The sequence below is a fragment of the Arachis hypogaea genome, chromosome 5 (assembly GCF_003086295.3).
Source record: "Arachis hypogaea cultivar Tifrunner chromosome 5, arahy.Tifrunner.gnm2.J5K5, whole genome shotgun sequence".
Classification (NCBI taxonomy): Eukaryota; Viridiplantae; Streptophyta; class Magnoliopsida; order Fabales; family Fabaceae; genus Arachis; species Arachis hypogaea.
The window spans coordinates 30,321,463-30,342,878 of NC_092040.1; the positions used below are offsets into that span (position 1 = coordinate 30,321,463).

At 34.8% G+C, this 21,416-nt stretch overlaps 1 protein-coding gene across 1 annotated transcript; it reads left to right on the top strand.

Annotated features, from left to right (window-relative positions):
• The first annotated feature begins 17,304 nt into the window (after positions 1 to 17,304).
• LOC112801081 (nucleobase-ascorbate transporter 7) lies at positions 17,305 to 21,195 on the top strand. The gene is made up of 14 exons (XM_025843614.3): positions 17,305 to 17,565; positions 17,669 to 17,766; positions 17,836 to 18,012; positions 18,093 to 18,193; positions 18,444 to 18,519; positions 18,802 to 18,861; positions 19,006 to 19,190; positions 19,359 to 19,455; positions 19,653 to 19,739; positions 19,956 to 20,014; positions 20,123 to 20,214; positions 20,299 to 20,376; positions 20,474 to 20,634; positions 20,726 to 21,195. Exons 1-14 carry the CDS (start codon positions 17,445 to 17,447, stop codon positions 20,942 to 20,944), a joined length of 1,611 nt encoding a protein of 536 aa, XP_025699399.1. The 5' UTR covers positions 17,305 to 17,444; the 3' UTR covers positions 20,945 to 21,195.
• Positions 21,196 to 21,416: the final 221 nt, after the last annotated feature.

Genomic DNA, 21,416 nt, shown 5'->3' on the forward strand with positions numbered 1-21,416 from the left:
AAACTAATCTAAAATCCTAAATTCTAGAGAGAAGAGAAAGCTTCTCTCTCTAGAATTCTAACCTTAAGACATGATAAAAACTTAAACTCAAACTATTCTAACACTCCTTGGTTCATCCCCTTCCAATCCTTGGTTCAATAGCATCAGAAATCAGTTGGATTGGCCCCAAAATGGGATAGAAATCGCAAGTCACATGCTGAATTAAATGAGGCACGCATTCAGACGCATGCGTACACACCGTTATATTCATGCGCATACTCAACTCAATGTCCACTATATACATATGCATATTATTTTGAAACCCCAGATATTAGCTTTCTAATTCCAATAGAACTGCCTTATTTAAACCTCTATAGCTCAAGTTATGATCAATTTAGTACGAAGAGGTCAGATTGACAACTTTGCAAATCCTTCATTTCTTCATGAATTCTTCCACTTTGCATGCTTTTTCTCCATTTCTTCAAGCCATTTTTGCCTTCAAAACTTTAAATCACTCAAATAAATATATCAAGGCATCGAATGGGAGAAAAGTAAAATGGATTTATCATTGCTCATATCAATATCCAATGGTCGGACACTAGTATGATATTTTTTGAAGCTGACATTCATTTGATCAACATAACAGAGGCTATCATCAACTTCAATTTCTTTGATCCTTCTATCTTCACCCCAAAGCACCAACTTTTGATGCAAAGTCGAGGGAATTTACCTTACATCATGGATCTAATCTCTTCCCAAAAGCATATTAAAAGTTGCCTTGGTAGGCACTACTATGAACAATGTTAGTTGCTCGACGCTTCCGACTTTAACCCTGAGTGGGATCATTCCTAGAGAGGTTGTTGGTGCACAAAATTGTGATACACAACAATGGTGCCAATAGACTTGGAGCTCTCAAACGTGAATCACACTTTGTAACAATTTTGCACAACTAACCAGTAAGTGCACTGGGTCGTCCAAGTAATACCTTACGTGAGTAAGGGTCGATTCCATGGAGATTGTTGGTATGAAGCAAGCTGTGGTCATCTTGTAAATCTCAGTCAGGTGGATTCAAATGGTTATAATGGTTTTCGAAAATAAAGATAAATAAAGCATAAAATAAAGATAGATATACTTATGTAAATCACCAGGTGGGAATTTCAGGTAAGTGTATGGAGAGGCTTTTGTCCCTTCTGAATCTCTACTTTCCTACTACCTTCCTTCAATCATTCTCACTCTTTTCCATAGCAAGCTGTATGTAGGGCATCACCGTTGTCAATGGCTACTTCCCATCCTCTCAGTGAAAATGGTCCAAATGCTCTATCACAGCACGGCTAATCATCTGTCGGTTCTCGATCATGTCGGAATAGAATCCATTGATTCTTTTGCGTCTGTCACTACGCCCAACAATCGCGAGTTTGAAACTCGTCACAGTCATTCAATCCCTGAATCCTACTCAGAATACCACAGACAAGGTTTAGACTTTCCGGATTCTCAAGAATGGCTGCCAATAATTCTAGCTTATACCACGAAGATTCTGATTAAGGAATCCAAGAGATATTCATTTAATCTAAGGTAGAACAGAGGTGGTTTTCAGGCACACGTTCATAAGGACGGATGATGATGAGTGTCACGGATCATCACATCCATCAGGTTGAAGTACGAATGATATCTTAGAACAAGAATAAACTTGAATTGAATAGAAGAATAATAGTAATTGCATTAATTCTCGAGGTACAGCAGAGCTCCACACCTTAATCTATGGTGTGTAGAAACTCCACCGTTGAAAATACATAAGTGATAATGGTGTTCAGTGGCTTCGGCCCCAGAGGAGAAACCAGAATGACCACGACGTCTAATACAATAGTAAAAAGTTCTATTTATACTAAACTAGCTACTATGGTTTACAGAAATAAGTCTAAGTGCAGAAATCCACTTCTGGGGCCCACTTTGGTGTGTGCTTGGGCTGAGCTTGAGCTTTACACGTACAGAGGCTTCTCTTGGGGTTAAATGCCAAGTTGTAACGTGTTTTTGGCGTTTAACTCTGGTTTGTGACGTATTTCTGGCGTTTTACTCTAGAATGCAGCATGGAACTGGCGTTGAACACCAGTTTGTGTCATCTAAACTTGAATAAAGTATGAATTATTATATATTTCTGGAAAGCCTTGGATGTCTAATTTTCAACGCAGTTGAGAGCGTGCCATTTGGAGTTCTGTAGCTCCAGAAAATCCTTTTCGAGTGTAGGGAGGTCAGAATCCAATAGCATCAGCAGTCCTTTTTCAGCCTGAATCAGATTTTTGCTCAGGTCTCTCAATTTTAGCCAGAAAATACCTAAAATCAAAGAAAAAAATACAAACTCATAGTAAAGTCCAGAAATGTGAATTTTTCATAAAAACTAATAAAAACATCCCTAAAAGTAGCTAGATCTTACTAAAAAATACCTAAAAACAATGCCAAAAGCGTATAAATTATCCGCTCATCAGTTGTCGACTTATCTTTGAATCCAATAACAGCGAAGTTTGTCTTAAGCAAATCCTTGAAGTTTTTCTAGAATAATAGGAGCATGCTTTCATGTAGCAATTAATTTCTCCTCCTCTATCGACCAAGATTCGATTAATAACGAATTCTTCAACTTTTGCCTTAATATGCAATAGTCGAAGATGACCTATGGTGATCTCATCAGGCCTTTCAAGTAACCCTTCCTTGATCATGCCATTTTTGACAAATCGGCATTCGTTACCTAAAATTATGTCATCACAGTCTCCTTCGAGACAACACCAATGCCCTTTAGGATTGTCTTGGAAGTCAAAAGGGAGAACAGAAACTGTGGTAACATACCTAAAATCAGTTTCTCCAAACATCACATCTAGATCATCTTCAAAATCAGAGTGAAAGTTTTCTGCCAGTGCCTCTTCTTCTTCTTTTCTTTTAGGGATCGTCTTAATAGTCGATATCTCTCCTTTGACTCCTCCATCCCATGGTCTTTGCTCGAGGACACCTTGTCTCCTCTCTGTTCCTGCTTCTGAGGTGACTTACTTTCTTTGCTCAATTCTGGATATGGCCCTTGTGTATTAGCATAAGCATTTTTCATTTGGGCCACAGCTCTTGGAATGAAGAGAGCTCTTTCTAAAAAATCACATCCAGACCTTCCTCGACCACTACCCCTTCTACTTGCTCCTCATCTGGAGCCTCCTCTTTTCTGGGTTCCAGCCCAATTTCCAAAACCTCCCCTAGGAATATTGAAATTGTAATTCCTAGAGTAGTTTGGAGTAATGTTCCGTGTCCATCTGTTGTTTGATACATTGGATGGAGAAACTCTAGTTCGACTAGACACCCCCTGAGGTTTCTAGTCAACTATCACCACTGTGCACATATGTTGTTTGACGAGAGCAACTACAGGCTCTCAACCTTTAATCCCCTGCTTCAACCAAGCTTGCCTTAATTCTTCCTGATGAACACGCTCTCTACTCCTTTTATATAAGTAGAGAGCCTTAGCAACTGAAGTATCGAACAAGGCACTACATCGAGGGCATATAGCTATATTTCCTTCCTTTTCCCTTTGCCTTAACAAAAAATCTAACAGATCTTCTCCTGCCTTTGGATAAATAGATCTTCTCCAACTTGAACTGCTCATCTTTCTTTACAAGTTCGACAAAAGCCAAGTTAACTATAAAAGCCACTTCTTTTGTTTAAGCAAAATTCGATGTGACTTGGAAGGGATCGGAATCCACCTTCCAGGCTTATCAGCAAACTTAAGTCGACCTTCGTCAATAGCCTTTTGTATCAAGTTCCTGAAACAAACACAATTGTTAGTATAATGTCCAGAAGCTTGATGAAATTTGCAAAATTTTTTATTTTTAATTTCAGAAACATGTTTTTCCTTCAAGGAGTACAAGCTGCTTATCTGTTAATAACATATCAAAAATTTGTTCATCTTTTGTTAGGTCGAAAGAATAACTCTTTTCTCCTGACAAAGAAGTCTTATCTTTTGCCAGATTAAGAGATCGACACACATAAGGAGGCCCATCTTTTATTTTTGCAGCAAAAGTAGATTCACTGTTTGACTCTTCCTCACTCATGTTGTCAATGTAGTTCACCATTTTATTGAAAAAAAAATTTGTTCGACTCTAGCTCTTCTTTTTCTTTATTCAATTTTTCAATTTGCTATACTTTATTAGCTAACTAAGCTAAGTCGAGGAATTATTGATTTACTAATTTCATTCAAATATTGAAACCAATCCAATTGATAGCCATCTTAACTATTTCAGGATCAGGAATAGGTGTAAGATATTTATTTCTCATATTCTTGAACCGGATAAGATAGTCATCATTTGACTCAGTTTTTCTCTCTTCATTGTGAATAAGTCAGACAAAGTAACCTTCATTTCTCCTCTAATTGATTATGAAAATTTCTTTCTAACTGAACCCAATTATGGATCAAATTAGGTTGTAAATTTAAAAATCAAGTAAAAGCGTTCTTTGTTAGTGAAGAGAAAAAATATCTCATTTTCAAATATTCATTATTGGCCAACTCGCTATTTCGACTAAATATCGAACAATGTGCTCTACATTTGATTCCCCACTTTCCCCAGCAAACTTTGTATGAGATTTAGGAGTTTTGGCTTCCTTGGGGAGTTCAACCCGTAAACATAATCTGAAAAAGGAAATATAAAATAAGGTTGATTTGTCACCCCAATATTCAATCCTGCTCTATTCAAGATTTGCTCGACAGCTTGAGTTATTTTTTTATCATAAGTATAAGTAGCATTGTTTTCTCTGCCTTTGTTCAATATCATATTTGGATCGTCTCTTCTTTTCAACATGAGAGAAGGATTATTAATATGAATTCCCCGAAAGGTTGAACTAAAGGTCAATTAATTGTTCCTGCAATATCATCAACTCATCGAGCAACTTGCTCTATTCTAACACTGTTATTTTCTAACATGGAATTTAATATTGTAGCCATCTGTTGCATCAGCATATTTACTAAATCATGATAGCTATCCTTGATTTTTTTGTCTAAATATAGCCAAAGATTCGATTGTATTAGGCAAGATATTCCGACAAGAATCTGCCTCAACATTTCTAGGAATATAAAGGTACGTGTCCCTCATATCGACACTCTAGGTGCCCTTATGCCTTGAGTCGAAGTTATATTTGTAGGAATAAGTTGTGGCATGGGAATAGATCCCAGATATGAAAGGTTGTTTATTAAGTGTTAATAGGCATTATAGTTTGCTATGCCAGGGTTATAATGGTATGTCCCCATGAGGAGATACCCTGAGGGTGGTACTGAATTATACAAAGAATTATTCTTTATGATAGTACCTCCTATATTTCCATTATTAGGATTTTCTATAGGCGGAGAATAATTTGAGGATAACCCATAGGGGGGGCCATGTAACAGGTACAGCCGTTGGGATCCCTTCTATGACAACTGAAGTTGTTCGTGGACTCAAGGTGTCAATCGATGGAACAACCTCTGTTTCAGGTCCTCTTGTAGAATTTTCAATATCATTATTCAACGTATCTGTCGAAGTTGAAGCTCTTTTAGACATTATCAATTCGCCACTGCGTAATTGCATGCAAATTTGACAATTACTTAACCCAAGGTCCCACCAGGCGTGCCAATTTGTTTCACTCAATTTTTGGTATTTTCCGACAGGGTATCGAATCGAGCTTGTATCAAGATCTCAGTTCATAGAGCAGATATGACTCCTCTAAAAAGAGTGAGCTCGACTCAGAAATTACTTAGTAATAGTGTTGAAGTGACTTGTGTCGAAATTACTAATGGCAGATTTATAATGAATAAAATAAAGAAATAAATTAATTAAATAAAGAAAACTCAAGAAATAAAAGTGTAAAAATTTCGATGAATGCAGAATAACAACAAAAATGCAAAGAAATGAAATAGAAAGAATTAAATAAACAAAAAAAAAAACAAATTAAAAGTTGACTTTTAACACTCACATGTACTTGCATTCCATGTTCTTCCGTTATACACTGGGACTGGAAATTTTATGAGTTATGTGATGATCTAGTGTTCTTGATTGAAGTTCAGAACTCTTCTGAGTTTCTACTATTTATAGGCCTTAGAGATGGTCTTGTCATAGAGCATGTTGTTCACTATCTTACTTCTCCCCTTTTCTCAACTATGACCTTGTCTTGACCATGAAAAATTTTGACCCCCAAATTTTAACACCCACATTTTTCTTAGTGTTCAAATCCCACGTTTTCTTCAACTTGCTCCTCAAATTTTACGCCCATATTCTCTACTTAACTTGAAAGTCGAACAGCAAGCCTTGATATTTAAGGAAAGACACTAACTACCTTTTAATTTTAACGTACTTTGTATCATCTTTTTTCGACTTCAACTTTTCTATTTCTGTCTCTGTAGTCAAAATCATTGACAGTCAAAATATCTTCTTATTGAGAAAAATCTATATTTTTTACTAACAATTATTAACAAGTAGAATAAACTAGACAGGTAACTCTTTTGGTTTTCGTTTTCGATGTTGTTGTTGCTTTTGCAAGACAATTACTCAAATTTGTTTTTTATTTCTGTTTTCTTTATTTATGATCCAAATTTCTTCATTGTTGTTTCATAATAGTTGCCTGAGATGTAATCTGCCATAAATGACATTGTTTATAAAGGATGAACGAGTTACTTGAATTTTTTGAAATTCGATAGTACATGCCACCTAAAATTTTATTTCTGTCAAATAAAAATAATAATATTGTCATGTTATGAGAGTTGTGCATAGCTAATGATATGCTATCCATTTGTGAAGTGTGAACTGTTTTTGTTAAATTAGTCACGAATAAGTGTCTTTTTTTTTATTAAATGCATATACTTATATGTCCACACTTTTAACGATGTTTAAAAATGAAAACAATGACAATATAAAATAAAGTGTGTTTAGTGTCTTTGGTTTGTGTTTTTTTTTAGTATTTTTTATTTTTTAAATTTTATAAAAAAATATGAAAATAAAAGGTTAAACAGAAAATAAAATAAAATTTTATTGTTTTTATTGTTTTCATTTTTTCTTTTGTAAAATTTAAAAAATAAAAAATACTAAAAATAAAAACGCAAACCTACTTAAAAGATTCTTTTTCAAAACCCCTTAACTCAACCACAAAATCCATATTAGAGACCGGGGTGGGGTGATGAGAAAGTGGCCTTATTTACTTTCGTTGCCAAGGTAATAACCTTGGTATAATAAGGGTAGGTACCTCTTAACCAGCCCAAAAGGAAAGGGAAAAAGAGATCGAATGATCGATTCACCATTGCGAGCATTAACCCCAAAAGGATGAATATTGTGGTGTTAGCGGCAGATCAAACAATTGATGAGCGAAAATGTGACGAAAAAAAAGGAAGTTTTTTTCAATTTCGAAGCGAAATCTAGCGTCTCCTGATAATCAAAATATGATATCTTGATTTTATTTTGATTTTTAGATTAATTCTTTTAAATCCAGATAATGCGAAGCGATGAGTTGGTTAGTACTTAGTTATTAATGAATTCATCCTATAAGTCATTTATTTTATTGTCGAACTCTAACCATCCGATCTAGAGGGAGCCTCAAAGCAAGATCTTTCTCCTACCTTTGCCTTTGGGATGCTAGCTATGCTTCTCACGGCCCTCGAATTATCAGAACAGCATGATAACAACTCAAAATTCAGATTGAAATGTATCTGCTAAGGCGTTCTTGGTGATCCGCCCAGGGACGACTAGATAGAAGGAGGAGAGGGGGAATGCTGGATCGCTAAAGTTCTATATCACTAGAGCGGGGATGGGAACAACCAACTGTGTGTCATCACGTGCGTGCCACGTGGAGGCGGGAGACATGAGCACTAGTAAAGGCAGTAGCTTACCTTGAACCAGTCCCGGGGGCGAGGATAGTAGCGGAGGATATTCTATAAAAACTTCTCTTTAGGCTCTAAAGCTCCTCAGAAGACAATACTAGAATAGCCTTAAATAAGGAAATACGTAACTACCTTAACTATAGGAATTGGGCTTTCAGAGTCATAAACGGAGAGGTGAAAGGGTAGGCCAAGCTGAATTCCCCTCTCCAACTTGACTAGAAAAAGGGGGGTCGGCCTGGAAAGAGAATGGATTAGCAGTTAGCTAGTAAGAAGCTAGGATTCCACAGCATAAGAAGTGAACTGAAGGATTTTTCTTAAAGTTTACTACAGGTGGAAGAAGACAGGCGGAAGTGAGCTGAGCGATAATCTTGGATCAGAAGATGGCTAGCCTTATTTTTTTACTATTTCCAATAAGATAGCGGAATCTTGTAAAGAAAGGAATCGAGCCTGCATCTCCGCTATGCCCTCATCTGTGCTCTTGGGTGTCCTTAACCGTTGATTAAATTATCCATGCTCACTGCCTGAATTTAGGAGTTATATAAAATGCTTGAACTAATAGAACCAACCGGTGCTACCGACTCTATTCCATATGCCAAAGCTTGGAGTGGGAGTTTCGGTTTACTTTGAAGGCAGAAGAGCTAGCCCTCCGCATGTTTAGATTAGCCTACGTTAGCTTAGATTGAAATCCCCTTATATAGGTCTGAGGGTGCGCCGGATACTCGGTAATGGATCTGGTACAGAAAACCAAACACACCATAATATAAATTTTTCGAAACATGGTATGTAAAAAAAATATTTAGCAGAAAATTTTGTTTAATAAACGATTTCTTTTAAAGTCAATTAATGGAAAGAATTTGGATATAAATTTTTATGAAATACGTTCCAAACTTTTATTGCATATTTAATAAGCAAATATTCACCACGTACAAGTCATTTTTCGATACAAGTTCATACAAGTCTCTTTAACCTAATTCACCTCATGCGCTATTATCTAACCAACTTTTCAATCAACGCGCAAATATAACTATCTTTTTCGAAAGGATTTCGTTTCCATTTTTAAATTTTCTCAGCGTTTTTTATCCACGTTCTCTTACATCTCTGCATTTCTCTTCGTTCGTTCCTTACGTTCTCTTTCTTTGTTTTTCGTAATTTCTTTCGTTCTCTACGTTTTTGAAATTAAGCTCTAAAATCAGTTTTGAATAGTTATCTCGTTATTGGCGATAACGAATTATTTAAGTTCAGATTGTCAATTGAACCAGAGCGAAGTAGATTATTATTTTGAATCCAATCAAGTGGCTGAGGTGTGGTTCGATTCTAATTAATATTTTCATTAGTATGTAGTTTATGATTCTATAGGTGAATAATGTTGTTTTTGTTTGTGAAAATTAATGTTCATCGTTGATGATTTGAATTAAATGTAATGTAGGTGTTCTGAATTAAAGAAAATATTTTTGTGCATTTGTAGCAAATTTTGGTGTAAATCTAAGATATTTATGTATATTGTTAAGAAGTTTCGGTATACGTGTACTGATAAGTTTTGCATAATTTAAAACTCTTCTTCTTCTTTCTCCTCATCTTGTGCTGCTTCTTCTTCTTCTTTTTTATCATCATCATCATCATCATCATCATCATCATCATCATCATCATCATCATCACCATCATCTTTTTTTTCTTATTCATCTTTTTCTTCTTGTTTTACTTTCTCAAGTTTCTTCTTGTTTTACTCTCTTAACAAGCATAAAAATAAAAAAAATCAAACAAAAAATAAGAAGAAATACATAATGCTACAAAATTACTTGGAAGAGAATGAACCTACATTCATTCAACTAAAAGAAAGAAAGAAATAAGAAAAAAATAAGAAAAAAATACAGCATTAAAGAAAACATTTTTGTGTCTTTGTAGTAAATTTCGGTGTAAAATTAAGATATTTATGTATATTGTTAAGAAGTTTCGGTATACGTGTACTGATAAATTCTATATAATTAAAAACTTTTCCTCTTCCTCCTTCCCATCTTCTACTGCTGCTTCTTCTTTTTTCATCATCATCACCATCTTTTTCTTTTTTTTTTTCTTATTCATCTTTTCCTTCTTATTTTATCTTCTCAAGTTTCTTCTTGTTTTACTCTCTTAACAAGAATAAAAACAAAAAAAAATTAAACAAAAAAGAAGAAAAAATACATAATACTGCAAATTACTTGGAAGAGGATGAATTTACATTCATTCAACTAAAAGAAACAAAGAAATAAGGAAAAAAAGAATAAAAAAATGCAGCATTAAATGAAACATTTTTGTTTATCTGCAGTAAATTTCGGTATAAAATTAAGATATTTATGTGTATTATTTAAGACTTTTTGATATTTTTGTATTGATAAGTTCTGTATAATTCAAAACTCTTCCTCTTCCTCCTTCTCATCTTCTGTTTCTTCTTCTTCTTCATCTTCTTATTTCATTTTCTCATAATTCTTTTTGAATTCAACTTCGAAACTTCCTTCATTTTTCACGATGATTTTGAGAGCATTTTTAGAGATTTTGATCCTTGTTTAAATTTTGAGTGTGGTGATTTTGATTGAGGGAGAAGAACCGTTTGTCATAATGATTTTTTAGCTATTCAAGAGTTGGTGAAGTGCGTGTTACACGCAATCTAAACTGAGGATTATTTTTGTTGGACTTGGATCAATTTTTATGAACTTATATACCAAAAAAAACTTATATGTGTAGCAGGCCTGTTTGACAAGCCGAAAAAGATATATGTTACATTATTAAACAATGACATTTATGGGTTTTAATAATCTTTTTAATGAGTAAAAAATAATACCATAAATTGTAAGTAATGTTTGTAAATATGGAAATTGATTTTCTTATACATAACTATGTAATGATTTTTAATCATACCTTATTTAATTACTTTAAGTTTATTTATTTTATACTTTTTAAATGTTAGAACATCTCTAATAGAGTATTTTTAGAGTCACTTTTGATATTTTTAAGAAATAAATTAATTTAAAATTAAAATCTATATTGGAATTGATTGATGAAATGAAACTGGTATCACCTTAGAGATACGGTATCACCCTGATAGAAAATCAATAAAATATTTTCACTTATATAATTATGTTGACAAAATAATTAAAAATAATATAAAATTCTAACTGAAATAAGTTTAACTACTCTTGGAAGGGCAAATTTTACTTTTAATTTTAACTCATTATTTATCATATATGGTCCACAAATATTTATGTGTCATCTTGTAGAATCCAAAATAAAATTAAAATTAGTGTAGCATTGGAGATGTTCTTACCTAACTGATTAATTTTTTGTTTTTAAATAATTTATTATTTTTAATTTTTAGATTGTTGATATCAAATTAACAATTATAGAATTATAAATTCAAAAATTAACTTCATAAAAATAATTAAAAAAATGGATAATGTCTATTGAACCGCTAATAATTATAAGGTTTAATTATTCTGTTGATCCTTATAATTTTACCAAATTTTCAATTAGGTCTCTATACTTTTTTTAATTGGGTTTCTACACTACTTTTAATTTTATAATTAGGTCTTTTTAATTTTATAGTTTTTGGAATGTGAAGGGTATTGGGGGTGTTGGAAAAGTGGTCACAGTTAAAAATTTTAAGAGAAAAAATAATGTGAATATATTAAGCTTGATAGAGAAAAAGAAGAATGAAGTTACTAAGTTTGACATAGTGCAAATTTGGGAAAATGATGCGATGGATTGGGAATATGTGGATTCCAAAGGGGCTTCTGGAGGTCTATTGTTAATGTGGGACAAAATAATTTTTAAGTTGAGTAACTGTTATAAAAGGGAGAGGTGGCTGTGTGGGGAAGGGGTGTTGATGAGCAATAATTTTTATTGTGCGTTTTGTTTGGTGTATGGTGCGCATGTCAGGGAGGAGAAGCTAACTGTGTGGGAGGAGTTAAGTTTTATTGCTGGATTATGCCAAGTCCCAATTTATTATATGGGTGATTTTAATGAGGTTGTGAGAGTAGAAGAAAGGAAAGGAGCTAATACTTTAACAGCATCAGCGGAAGATTTTAGAGACTGGATACGGGATATGGAGTTAATGGATTTAGAACTGAATGATCGCAAATTTACATGATTCAAAGGCCAATCTTGTAGTCGCATTGATAGAGTCTTCGTTAGCCTGGAATGGCTTGAATAGTTTCCTGAGATGCGGCTTAATAAAGGTAGGCCAAGAGGTTTATCTGATCATTGTCCTTTGATAGTGAAGGACAGTAGATTAAGAGGGGGACCGAGGCTATTTCGAAGTTTGGATTCTTGGTTCACACATGACGGGTTTCTCAGAATGGTGAAGGAGGAATTGAGGGGTCTAGGAGAGGTTCAATTTACTGAAAAGCTGAAGGCTTTGACAAACCTTTGAGTAGATGGCACAAGGAGAAGTTTGGTGATATTGATTTGAAGGTACAGCAGTTGAAGGATAAAATTAAGAAGTTGGATGATTTGGCTAGTGATGGAGTTTATGATGGGACTATGGAGGCAAGAAGGAGAGCTCTAGTTAGCTTCTATAAGAGTTGGTATGTTAGGAAGGAAATCCATTAGAAGCAGATGTCAAGGTCCCGACATGCTAAGTACATGGATAAGAACACTAGATATTTTCATAATTTAGCCTCAGCAAGAAGAAGAAGTAATCGGATTGATGCGTTGGTGATAAGTGGAAGATTGGTGAGGAATCAAGCTAGGATTAAGAGTGCAATAAGAGATTTTTACAAGAACTTGTATCGTCAGGAAGCGTCACCTTTGGTAGGTATTCAAAATTGCCTAGTTAACAGGATACAGGAAGAGGAGGCTATAGACTTGGAGAGGATGCCTTCAGCTGACGAAATAAAGGAAGCAATTTGGGATTGCGAGTCATCTAAGACCCCTTGGCTGTGATGGCTATAATATGAACTTCATAAAGAAGTGTTGGGGAGAAATTGGTCCTGAGTTTACTGCAGCTGTCATGGATTTCTTCCAGTCAGCTGAGCTACCAAGAGATTCTAATATTACATGGGTGGCTCTGGCTTCGAAGTTTGTGGGAGCAAGGGAGATTAAAGATCTTTGGAAGATTAGCATGGTAGGGTGTGTGTATAGGGTCATTTCAAAGGTGTTGGTGCAGAGAACGAGAAGGGTAATGCCAGATTTAGTAGGAGAGACTCAGAGTGCGTTTGTGCAGGGGAGGAAGATTCATGATGGGGCTTTGATTGCGTGTGAAACTGTGCAATGGTTGAAGCAAAGAAAGAAGAAATCGGCAATAATCAAACTGGACTTTCAAAAAGCTTACGATAGAGTCAAGTGGAAGTTTGTGGATATTGTACTTCAGAAAATGGGCTTTGGGCAAAGATGGCAAGGGTGGATCAAGGAATGTGTGTGCATGATGTCTATGTCGCTTTTGATAAATGGCTCGCCTTCTAAATCTTTTAAGATGGAACGGGACTTACGACAAAGGGATCCTCTTTCTCCGTTTCTTTTTGTTCTTGTTGTTGTTGAGGTCCTTCATAGGATGGTAGGAGAGGTTGTAAGACATGGAAGGATCTCTCCTTTGTTGGTTGGAAATGACAATATTAAGTTGTCTCACTTGCAATTTGCGGACAACACAATAATTTTTTGCTCCCCGGAGGAGGAGACTATTTGCAATTATAAGTGGCTTCTACAGTGTTTTGAGATGATGTCTGGTTTAAGTATTAACTTTGATAAATCTAGCTTGATTTCGGTTAATTACGAGCGAGAGTGGTCACAAAGGATGTGTAGCTTGTTGGGGTGTAAGGAAGCAACGTTGCCAGTCAAATATCTTAGTAATTTTTTGGCAGAGAATCCGAAATTGGTCAAGACATGGAAACCTATTATAGACAAAGTAGAAGAGAAACTCAATCTGTGGAAAGCCAAAACGATTAATAAAGCTGGTAAGCTAGTACTCATCAAATCTGTGCTTAATAGTCTGCCGGTTTACTACCTTAGCTTATATAAGATGCCCAAAGTAGTAGCAGATAAGTTAATATCTTTGCAGAGGAGGTTCTTGTGGAGTAATAAGGACGGAAGGGATGGGGTACCTTTGGTGAGGTGGGATATTGTGCAAGCTCCAAAATGCTTTGGGGGTTTGGGCGTGGGCGATGCAGTGCTTCGGAATACAGCATTATTGTTCAAGTGGTGGTGGCAGTTTTCAAAGAAGGATTGCCCATTATGAAAGAAAATTGTGTGCTCCTGCAATGACTTGAATCCAAATGTCCTTCTTTCTTGTCAGCCGGTTCCTAAAACAAAGGGTTCGTGGAGGGACATTTGTCAGTTGCAGATAAGAGAACAGCAAGCGAGAGATAAGATGGTTAGAGGGTTATCATTAGGCTAGGAGATGGTAGAAGAATTCATTTCTAGGAAGATAATTGGCTACCGTGTGGTGTGTTGCAGGATGTATTTCCAATACTTTTCTCGGTTTCAAACCAAGTCGGATTTGTAATAGAGGACTGTGGGTTCTGAGATGGGCTGGAGTGGATATGGAACTTTCATTGGAGAATGGTACTATTCCAATGGGAGTTAGAATTAGTTAACCAACTTCATGGAGTTCTACAATCTGTTAGGTTAACAAGTGAGAGGGAGGACAGAATAGTATGAAAATTTGATAGATCAGGAGTTTATTCTACTGACTCGTTTGTGCAAGTTTTGCAGGCTAAGACTCTCCCGGAGGACATTACGAGTTATAGTTTCACTAGATCTATATGGAGAGGACTAGTACCATCAAGAGTTGAGCTATTCACCTGGTGTGTGTTAGTTAGTAAGGTCAATACTAAAGAAAGATTGATTAGATTGGGCATTATTGATCACAGGGATATGATTTGTGTTTTATGTAAAAAAAAAAACCTGAGAATGATTTCTACTTATTCATTGGCTGTGAGTTCACATGGCAGGTGTGGTGTGCTTGGTTATACGCCTATAATAAACTTTGGTCTATTCCAAGAACCATTAAGCAACATTTTGAGAGTTGGACAGGAGCTCCTGTAAGAAAAGACAAACATAACAGGTGGCTGATTGATTTTTTTTGCTATCATTTGGAATACATGGTTGGAAAGGAATGCCAGGATTTTCAAGAATAAAGAAACAGACGTTGCAAAAGTTATTACCAAGTCGATTAGGAGCTACAAAGAGTGGGTTGACTTTGTTCCGTCTAGTTGTTGATGGCAATGCCGGAGATAATTACGATTTCTTTTTTAGTGTTTGTATTATAATTCTGGACTTTCTAAATGTTTCACCTTACTGTGTTGAACTTTTTGTTTCAAAAAATATAATTAGGTCATTTTCATATCAAAAATATTAAAATTAACATAATATTTCTTTAAAAATATATGCGGTCAAAGATCTAGTTAGATTTTTAATTTTGAATATTTTTAATTTGTGAAAAAATACTCAGTTAACTCTAACATTTTTTACAATAAAAAAGACCTAATTATAAAATTAAAAGTAGCATAAGAACCTAACTAAACGAAAAAAATATAAAAATTTAATTAAAAATTTGATAAAATTGTAGGAACCAATAGAGTAATTAAACCTAATTATAATTATTCTTCTTTTACGTAGGGGTGTCCGCGGATCGGATCGGATAGGATATAGCCGAATTCGATCCGATCCGCACAATTTTCATCGGATATGATATCCGTGCTTTTTAGTGTCAGATCCGATCCGATCCAATCCGCAAATACGCGGATCGGATCGGATCGGATATCGGATATATCCGCATAATTAAACCTTCTCTTTTTAATCATATTTCTATGTAAAAAAGTTCAATAAAAATATTTTTTTTATACTTTTAAACTTATTTATTCCTAAAATATTTTTAATCAAACTCTTTCTAAATAACAAAAATAAAATAATACAATATATGAATAATAATTACTAACTAAAACATACAAACAAGTAAATATAATACCAAACATATATTTATTTATTTTTAATTATTATTGTGCGGATCTGCGGATCCACGAATGTAGAACAGATATCCTCGATCCGATCCGATCAATTTGCGGATCAGATCGTATCTGCAATTTTCGAATCGGATGCCGATATTTACTGCGGATCTGCGGATACGATCCGATCCATGGACACTCCTACTTTTATGGCGTGTTTCACTTTGGTGTTTCCTTCTTTATTTCTTTTTTTTTAATAAAGTTTAACATTGTTTATAAATTTTGGGAGCAAATTTAATCCTATTTTTTAAAGTATTAACTTTGTAAAATAAAAAGCATTTCAAGTTCCTTTCAATAAACAAAATAAAGTTTCTTTTAATGCGTTAACATTAATTACGAGAAGGAGCTTTTCTTCTTACAAGTACCCCTTATTAACTGAAAATAGATTAATGGATATTTTAATGGAGTTACTTACTTACCCAATTGCAATTCTCTCTAAAAATAGAATTCGACTTCTATTTGAGACACTATAATATAAATCTACCATCACATCTCTACTTAATATGCATGGAAAATTAATCTGAATAAAAATTCTCTCCATTGGACGCAATGTGCTATGATGAGTTTGATATAGCTCTTACTCCCACTGGAGAAGGGATTTTTATTTGTTGATTTATTTTTATTTATCTATTTTCTTTTTACTTTCAATTTTGCTTGCACATGAAACGTCCAAAAAGCAAAACCGTCTGTCTGAACAGAAAACGCGAGGCGCGCACTCACCCAACACAACAACGTACCGAACGACGAACGTAGTAGAGAGGCACTCTTGCTTGCGTGACCGTTTCCATCAGGTCGTACAAAACTTGCAACTTAGGATAATGCCATGCTTTTACAACCTCGCTGCACCTTCCAATTAACTTCCAAACTCTTCCTCCAAGGTTAAATTTTGTGTGTCCTCAACCAAAAAGAAAAGGTTTACATTTGTGTGACCTTTTTTTCTTTATCATTAGTTACTACTTACTAGAAGCTATAGTATTAGAAGCAAATGGAATTAAAAATGGTGGCAGTGGTGAAGCCTTAAGAGAAGTTTATCGTGAGCTTGTGATTATATTAAATTGGATTTCGGGACAAATAATAATGATCATTTAGAGTAAATATTATTGATTTCTCTTTTCGTTTTCAGTATTTTTATTTTTACAATTTTGTGAAAGAAAAATATTCACAAATACAATAAAAAGTCTAAAAATGAAATACGAAAGAATCAATCCCTTTTCTAGCATTTTCATAAATTTATTTTCATTTTATAACATCAACAAGTCTAATTTGACTATACACCATAAAAAATAATTCTTCCGTCATATTAATTTATTGCTACAAAATAATAAAAACAAAGAGAAAATATATTAAAATAAATAAAAATATAAATAGTTGTAAAAAATGTGGAATAAAATATTTATAATTGTATTATATAAACAAAAATATTATTTGCTAATTAATGTATAGCTGTCACGCCGGACATTGGGACATATAAACTTTCCATTATGAAACGTTGTTACTTGTTAGCATTTAGCAATTCTCGGCTAAATAAATAACTGAAAAAGGGTGAAAGGTGTGTGTGTCACACCCCTTCAGCTTCCTTAATAAAAATTTAGTTTTGTTTATTGCCATTTGAGTTGATCAAGCTAAGAAGAAGAATGGCAGAAGAAGGGGCTGCAGCTGCACCACCACCACCAAAACAACAACAGCCTCAGCCACCTCCCGTCAAAGATCAACTCCCCAATGTTTCTTACTGCTGCAATAGTCCTCCACCATGGCGTCGGTTCACTGCCTTATATTTTCATAGATGATGATGATGATGCTTATTCATTTATTTCTCAATATGCATTGACTGAGTCTAGAATTTTCTTTGTTAATGAAGCGGAGGCTATACTACTTGGTTTCCAACATTACGTGGTGATGCTTGGCACAACTGTTCTAATACCTGCCTCTCTAGTTCCTCAAATGGGAGGAGGAAATGTAAGTCATCGTTCATTTGATTCTCAATTTTGTTGTCATGTTCAAAATAATCAGTTGTGCTTTCTACAGGAAGAGAAAGCAAGAATGATTCAGACTCTCTTGTTTGTGGCTGGCATAAACACTTATATCCAAACTCTATTTGGGACTCGTCTCCCTGCAGTTATAGGAGGATCCTATACCTTTGTGCCAACCACCATTTCAATCGTTCTGGCTACTCGCTACGACGCCATTGCCGATCCTAAGGAGGTTGCTTCATCACAGACATGCTTAATTGTTCTTCATTTCCTTTGTTATATTACAATGTCAGAATCTTTGTTGCTATGCAGAAATTCGAGAGGATAATGCGCGGAACGCAGGGCGCTCTTATTGTTGCTTCTACTCTCCAAATTATTGTTGGCTTCAGTGGACTTTGGCGCAACGTAGTGAGGTTGGTTGGATTTTATCCAGGAATACTTTTAGTTTCATATGTTATGTGATGTTTTCAAATATACTTGTTTAGTACAGGGCCTGGTTCTTAATACTATTCTCCATTTAATTTGTTAACAACAATTTTACCCTTATTTGCATTTACACTTATAACTATGGCCTATGGCTTTATCCTTTCTGACAGTTGTTCACTCATTTTCCAGCCTCTTAAAATAACTTTGGTAACAATTTCTATGTATATATTGTTTTAGGTTTCTAAGCCCTCTCTCAGCTGTTCCTTTGGTTGCTCTCTCAGGCTTTGGACTTTATGAGTTGGGTTTCCCTGAGGTAATGCATATTTGCTACTATCAAGTATCACCCATAGTTACACGAATTCACTAATTAGGTAGTGTATGGCGTACCAATTCACGAGTACCGCATACTAACGTATCTGCGTACCCAAACGTCATATGTAAAATTTTCACATATAAAATATTTCACATATTTCTTATCGCATACCGAGTATTCGTTCTAGTCCCAAAACATATTACCTTTTATGTAACTATGCTATCAACACATGATCATAATTGGTGTGATTCACACTGTTCATTTTTGCTGCTAAATTTCTAGGTTACAAAATGTGTGGAGATTGGACTGCCAGCAATTCTCTTCCTACTAATATTTTCACAGGTGATTCTGAATGTACTGATGCTAATTTCATTCTTTGCCCAATTGCTTGAGCCATTTATTGCTTCCCCTTTCCTTTCTTTTCTTCCTCTTCAAGTTAAATTTTAAACATTATGTTTCTTAGTAAAATTCATCATGTCTTTGCAGTACATTCCTCATGTGATAAAAGGAGAAAGGTGTATTGTTGATCGCTTTGCAGTTGTATTCACGGTTGCAGTTGTGTGGGTTTATGCTCTTATTCTAACTGTCAGTGGAGCTTACAGAAAGGTAGCACTCACAACAAAAAATTCTTGCAGAACTGATCATGCTGGAATTATAAGTGGTGCTCCTTGGTAAGAATCTTGTAGTTCTGCTAATTACAAAAATTTGGAGTATGCTGATTATCTTGTTGAACCTTAGCTTGTTCTGCCAATCGGATATCCTTAAATGAAAAAAAAAAAGTGAGATTGAATTTAGTTAACACCTTTACTGGTGTTACTTACAAAATATGTCTCAATCAGGATTAGAGTCCCATATCCTTTTCAATGGGGAGCTCCTACATTTAATGCTGGAGAAGCTTTTGCTATGATGGCTGCTTCACTTGTTGCCCTAGTAGAGGTTTGTTTCTTGTTTTGCTTGTGTTATAGCATATTGTCCTGCATCTAATTTTATCTAGAATCTGTTTCATCTGGTACATTAATAAGCAGAACACTCCACCAGTCTACCTGTTCTCAATTCTTATTGTAATTAACAAATGAAAGGCTATATAGCCTTTAGTAATGGCTGCTTCTCACATAAGTTTCATTGTTCAACAGTCAACAGGTGCTTTCATTGCTGTTTCAAGGTATGCAAGTGCAACTCCTATCCCGCCGGCAGTTCTTAGCCGCGGTGTTGGCTGGCAGGTAAGCATAAATCATGAACTGAATCTATCATTTTACCCATCTAATTTTTGTACCTATCTTTAATATGAAATTACCAATTATAAATTGTTTCCAAACCGGCATTATCAATGTCAATTGTACACTGATGATGCATTGTTGGGTTTCTTCTTTTTCTTGATTTTTGTCAGTTTCATCATTTGTTATGATCATCATTGATGGTTATTTTCTATGTATCAGGGAGTGGGAATTCTGTTATCTGGGATCTTTGGGACAGGGAATGGATCATCAGTTTCCATGTAAGATTTTAGTCCAACTTCCATGAACTGGAGATACCATTTTCTTGATAGGGTCTGTAATGAAATGAGTGATTGTAACTTGTAAGAATCATCTTTGTCATTTCACAGAGAGAACACTGGACTGTTAGCTTTGACTCGAGACGGTAGCCGAAGGGCTGTTCAGATATCATCTGGATACATGATCTTTTTCTCCATATTTGGTGAGTTCACAAATGCTAGAAAATTCTAAGGTAAACTTTCTCGTTGGTTAACATTTGTACTCTCTGAACTCCTAATATATGCAGGAAAATTTGGAGCTGTGTTTGCTTCAATCCCAGCACCAATATTTGCTTCCTTATATTGCCTTTTCTTTGCTTATGTTGGTATGAATGATCATCTTAAGAAGCTGGATTTTTCTTATCATAATCCATTCAATTATAATTTATTAACCTTTTTCTTTTCTTTTCCCCCACAAAACAGGTTCTGCTGGCCTCAGCTTCCTTCAGTTTTGTAATCTAAACAGTTTTAGAACCAAATTCATCTTGGGGTTCTCTATTTTCATGGGATTCTCCGTACCACAATACTTCCATGAGTACACAGCATTTAAGCTCCATGGTCCTGTACACACTCATGCTAGATGGGTAACCCAACTTCACTCTTTCATTCTAGCTCTCTTTTTGTTATTGCTTGAAAGTGCATTCTCATCTTTTATTTTTCTCTTTATTTTTGCAGTTCAATGACATGATCAATGTGTCAATGTCATCAAAAGCATTTGTTGGTGGTTCATTGGCGCTGTTGTTAGATGCCACGTTGCGCAAGAAAGACGGCCAAACCCGCAAAGACAGTGGCATGCAGTGGTGGGACAGGTTCATTTCATTCCAGAAAGATGCAAGGAGTGCTGCGTTTTACTCTCTGCCCTTCAATCTGGACAAGTTTTTCCCTTCTATGTGATTTTTGGGCCATCTTCTTACAACTTGTTACAAGACATGAATATACACCCTCACATTTGCCTTCTAACTTGGATTCCATTGTCAGTTTCTTCATTTAACTACAAATCAGTCAGCAAAATGTATACATAATTCACTTGGCACCTTTCAAAAGCTAATAGCTAATTCTCTTACGAAACTTTTGACATTGGACCGTGTTAGCTCAAGAAACTTTGATCTAATGGTAATAGAATGAAATCTCTATCCTTTTCACAATGCAGTGAATTAGAATAGTTAATTGACCAAAAATAATTAACCAAATTATCATTAGTTGTTAAATGCTAACAATTTTTAGGGATCAAATTTTTATGTATTTTTTGTGAGCGCATTGGAAAAATGGGATATTTTCTTTTTAAATTTTAGTGATTATGCTAAGTGTTGTCTTGCAATTTTTCTGTACATAGCCAAAAATATTTTTTAAAAAATAAAAAATCTAA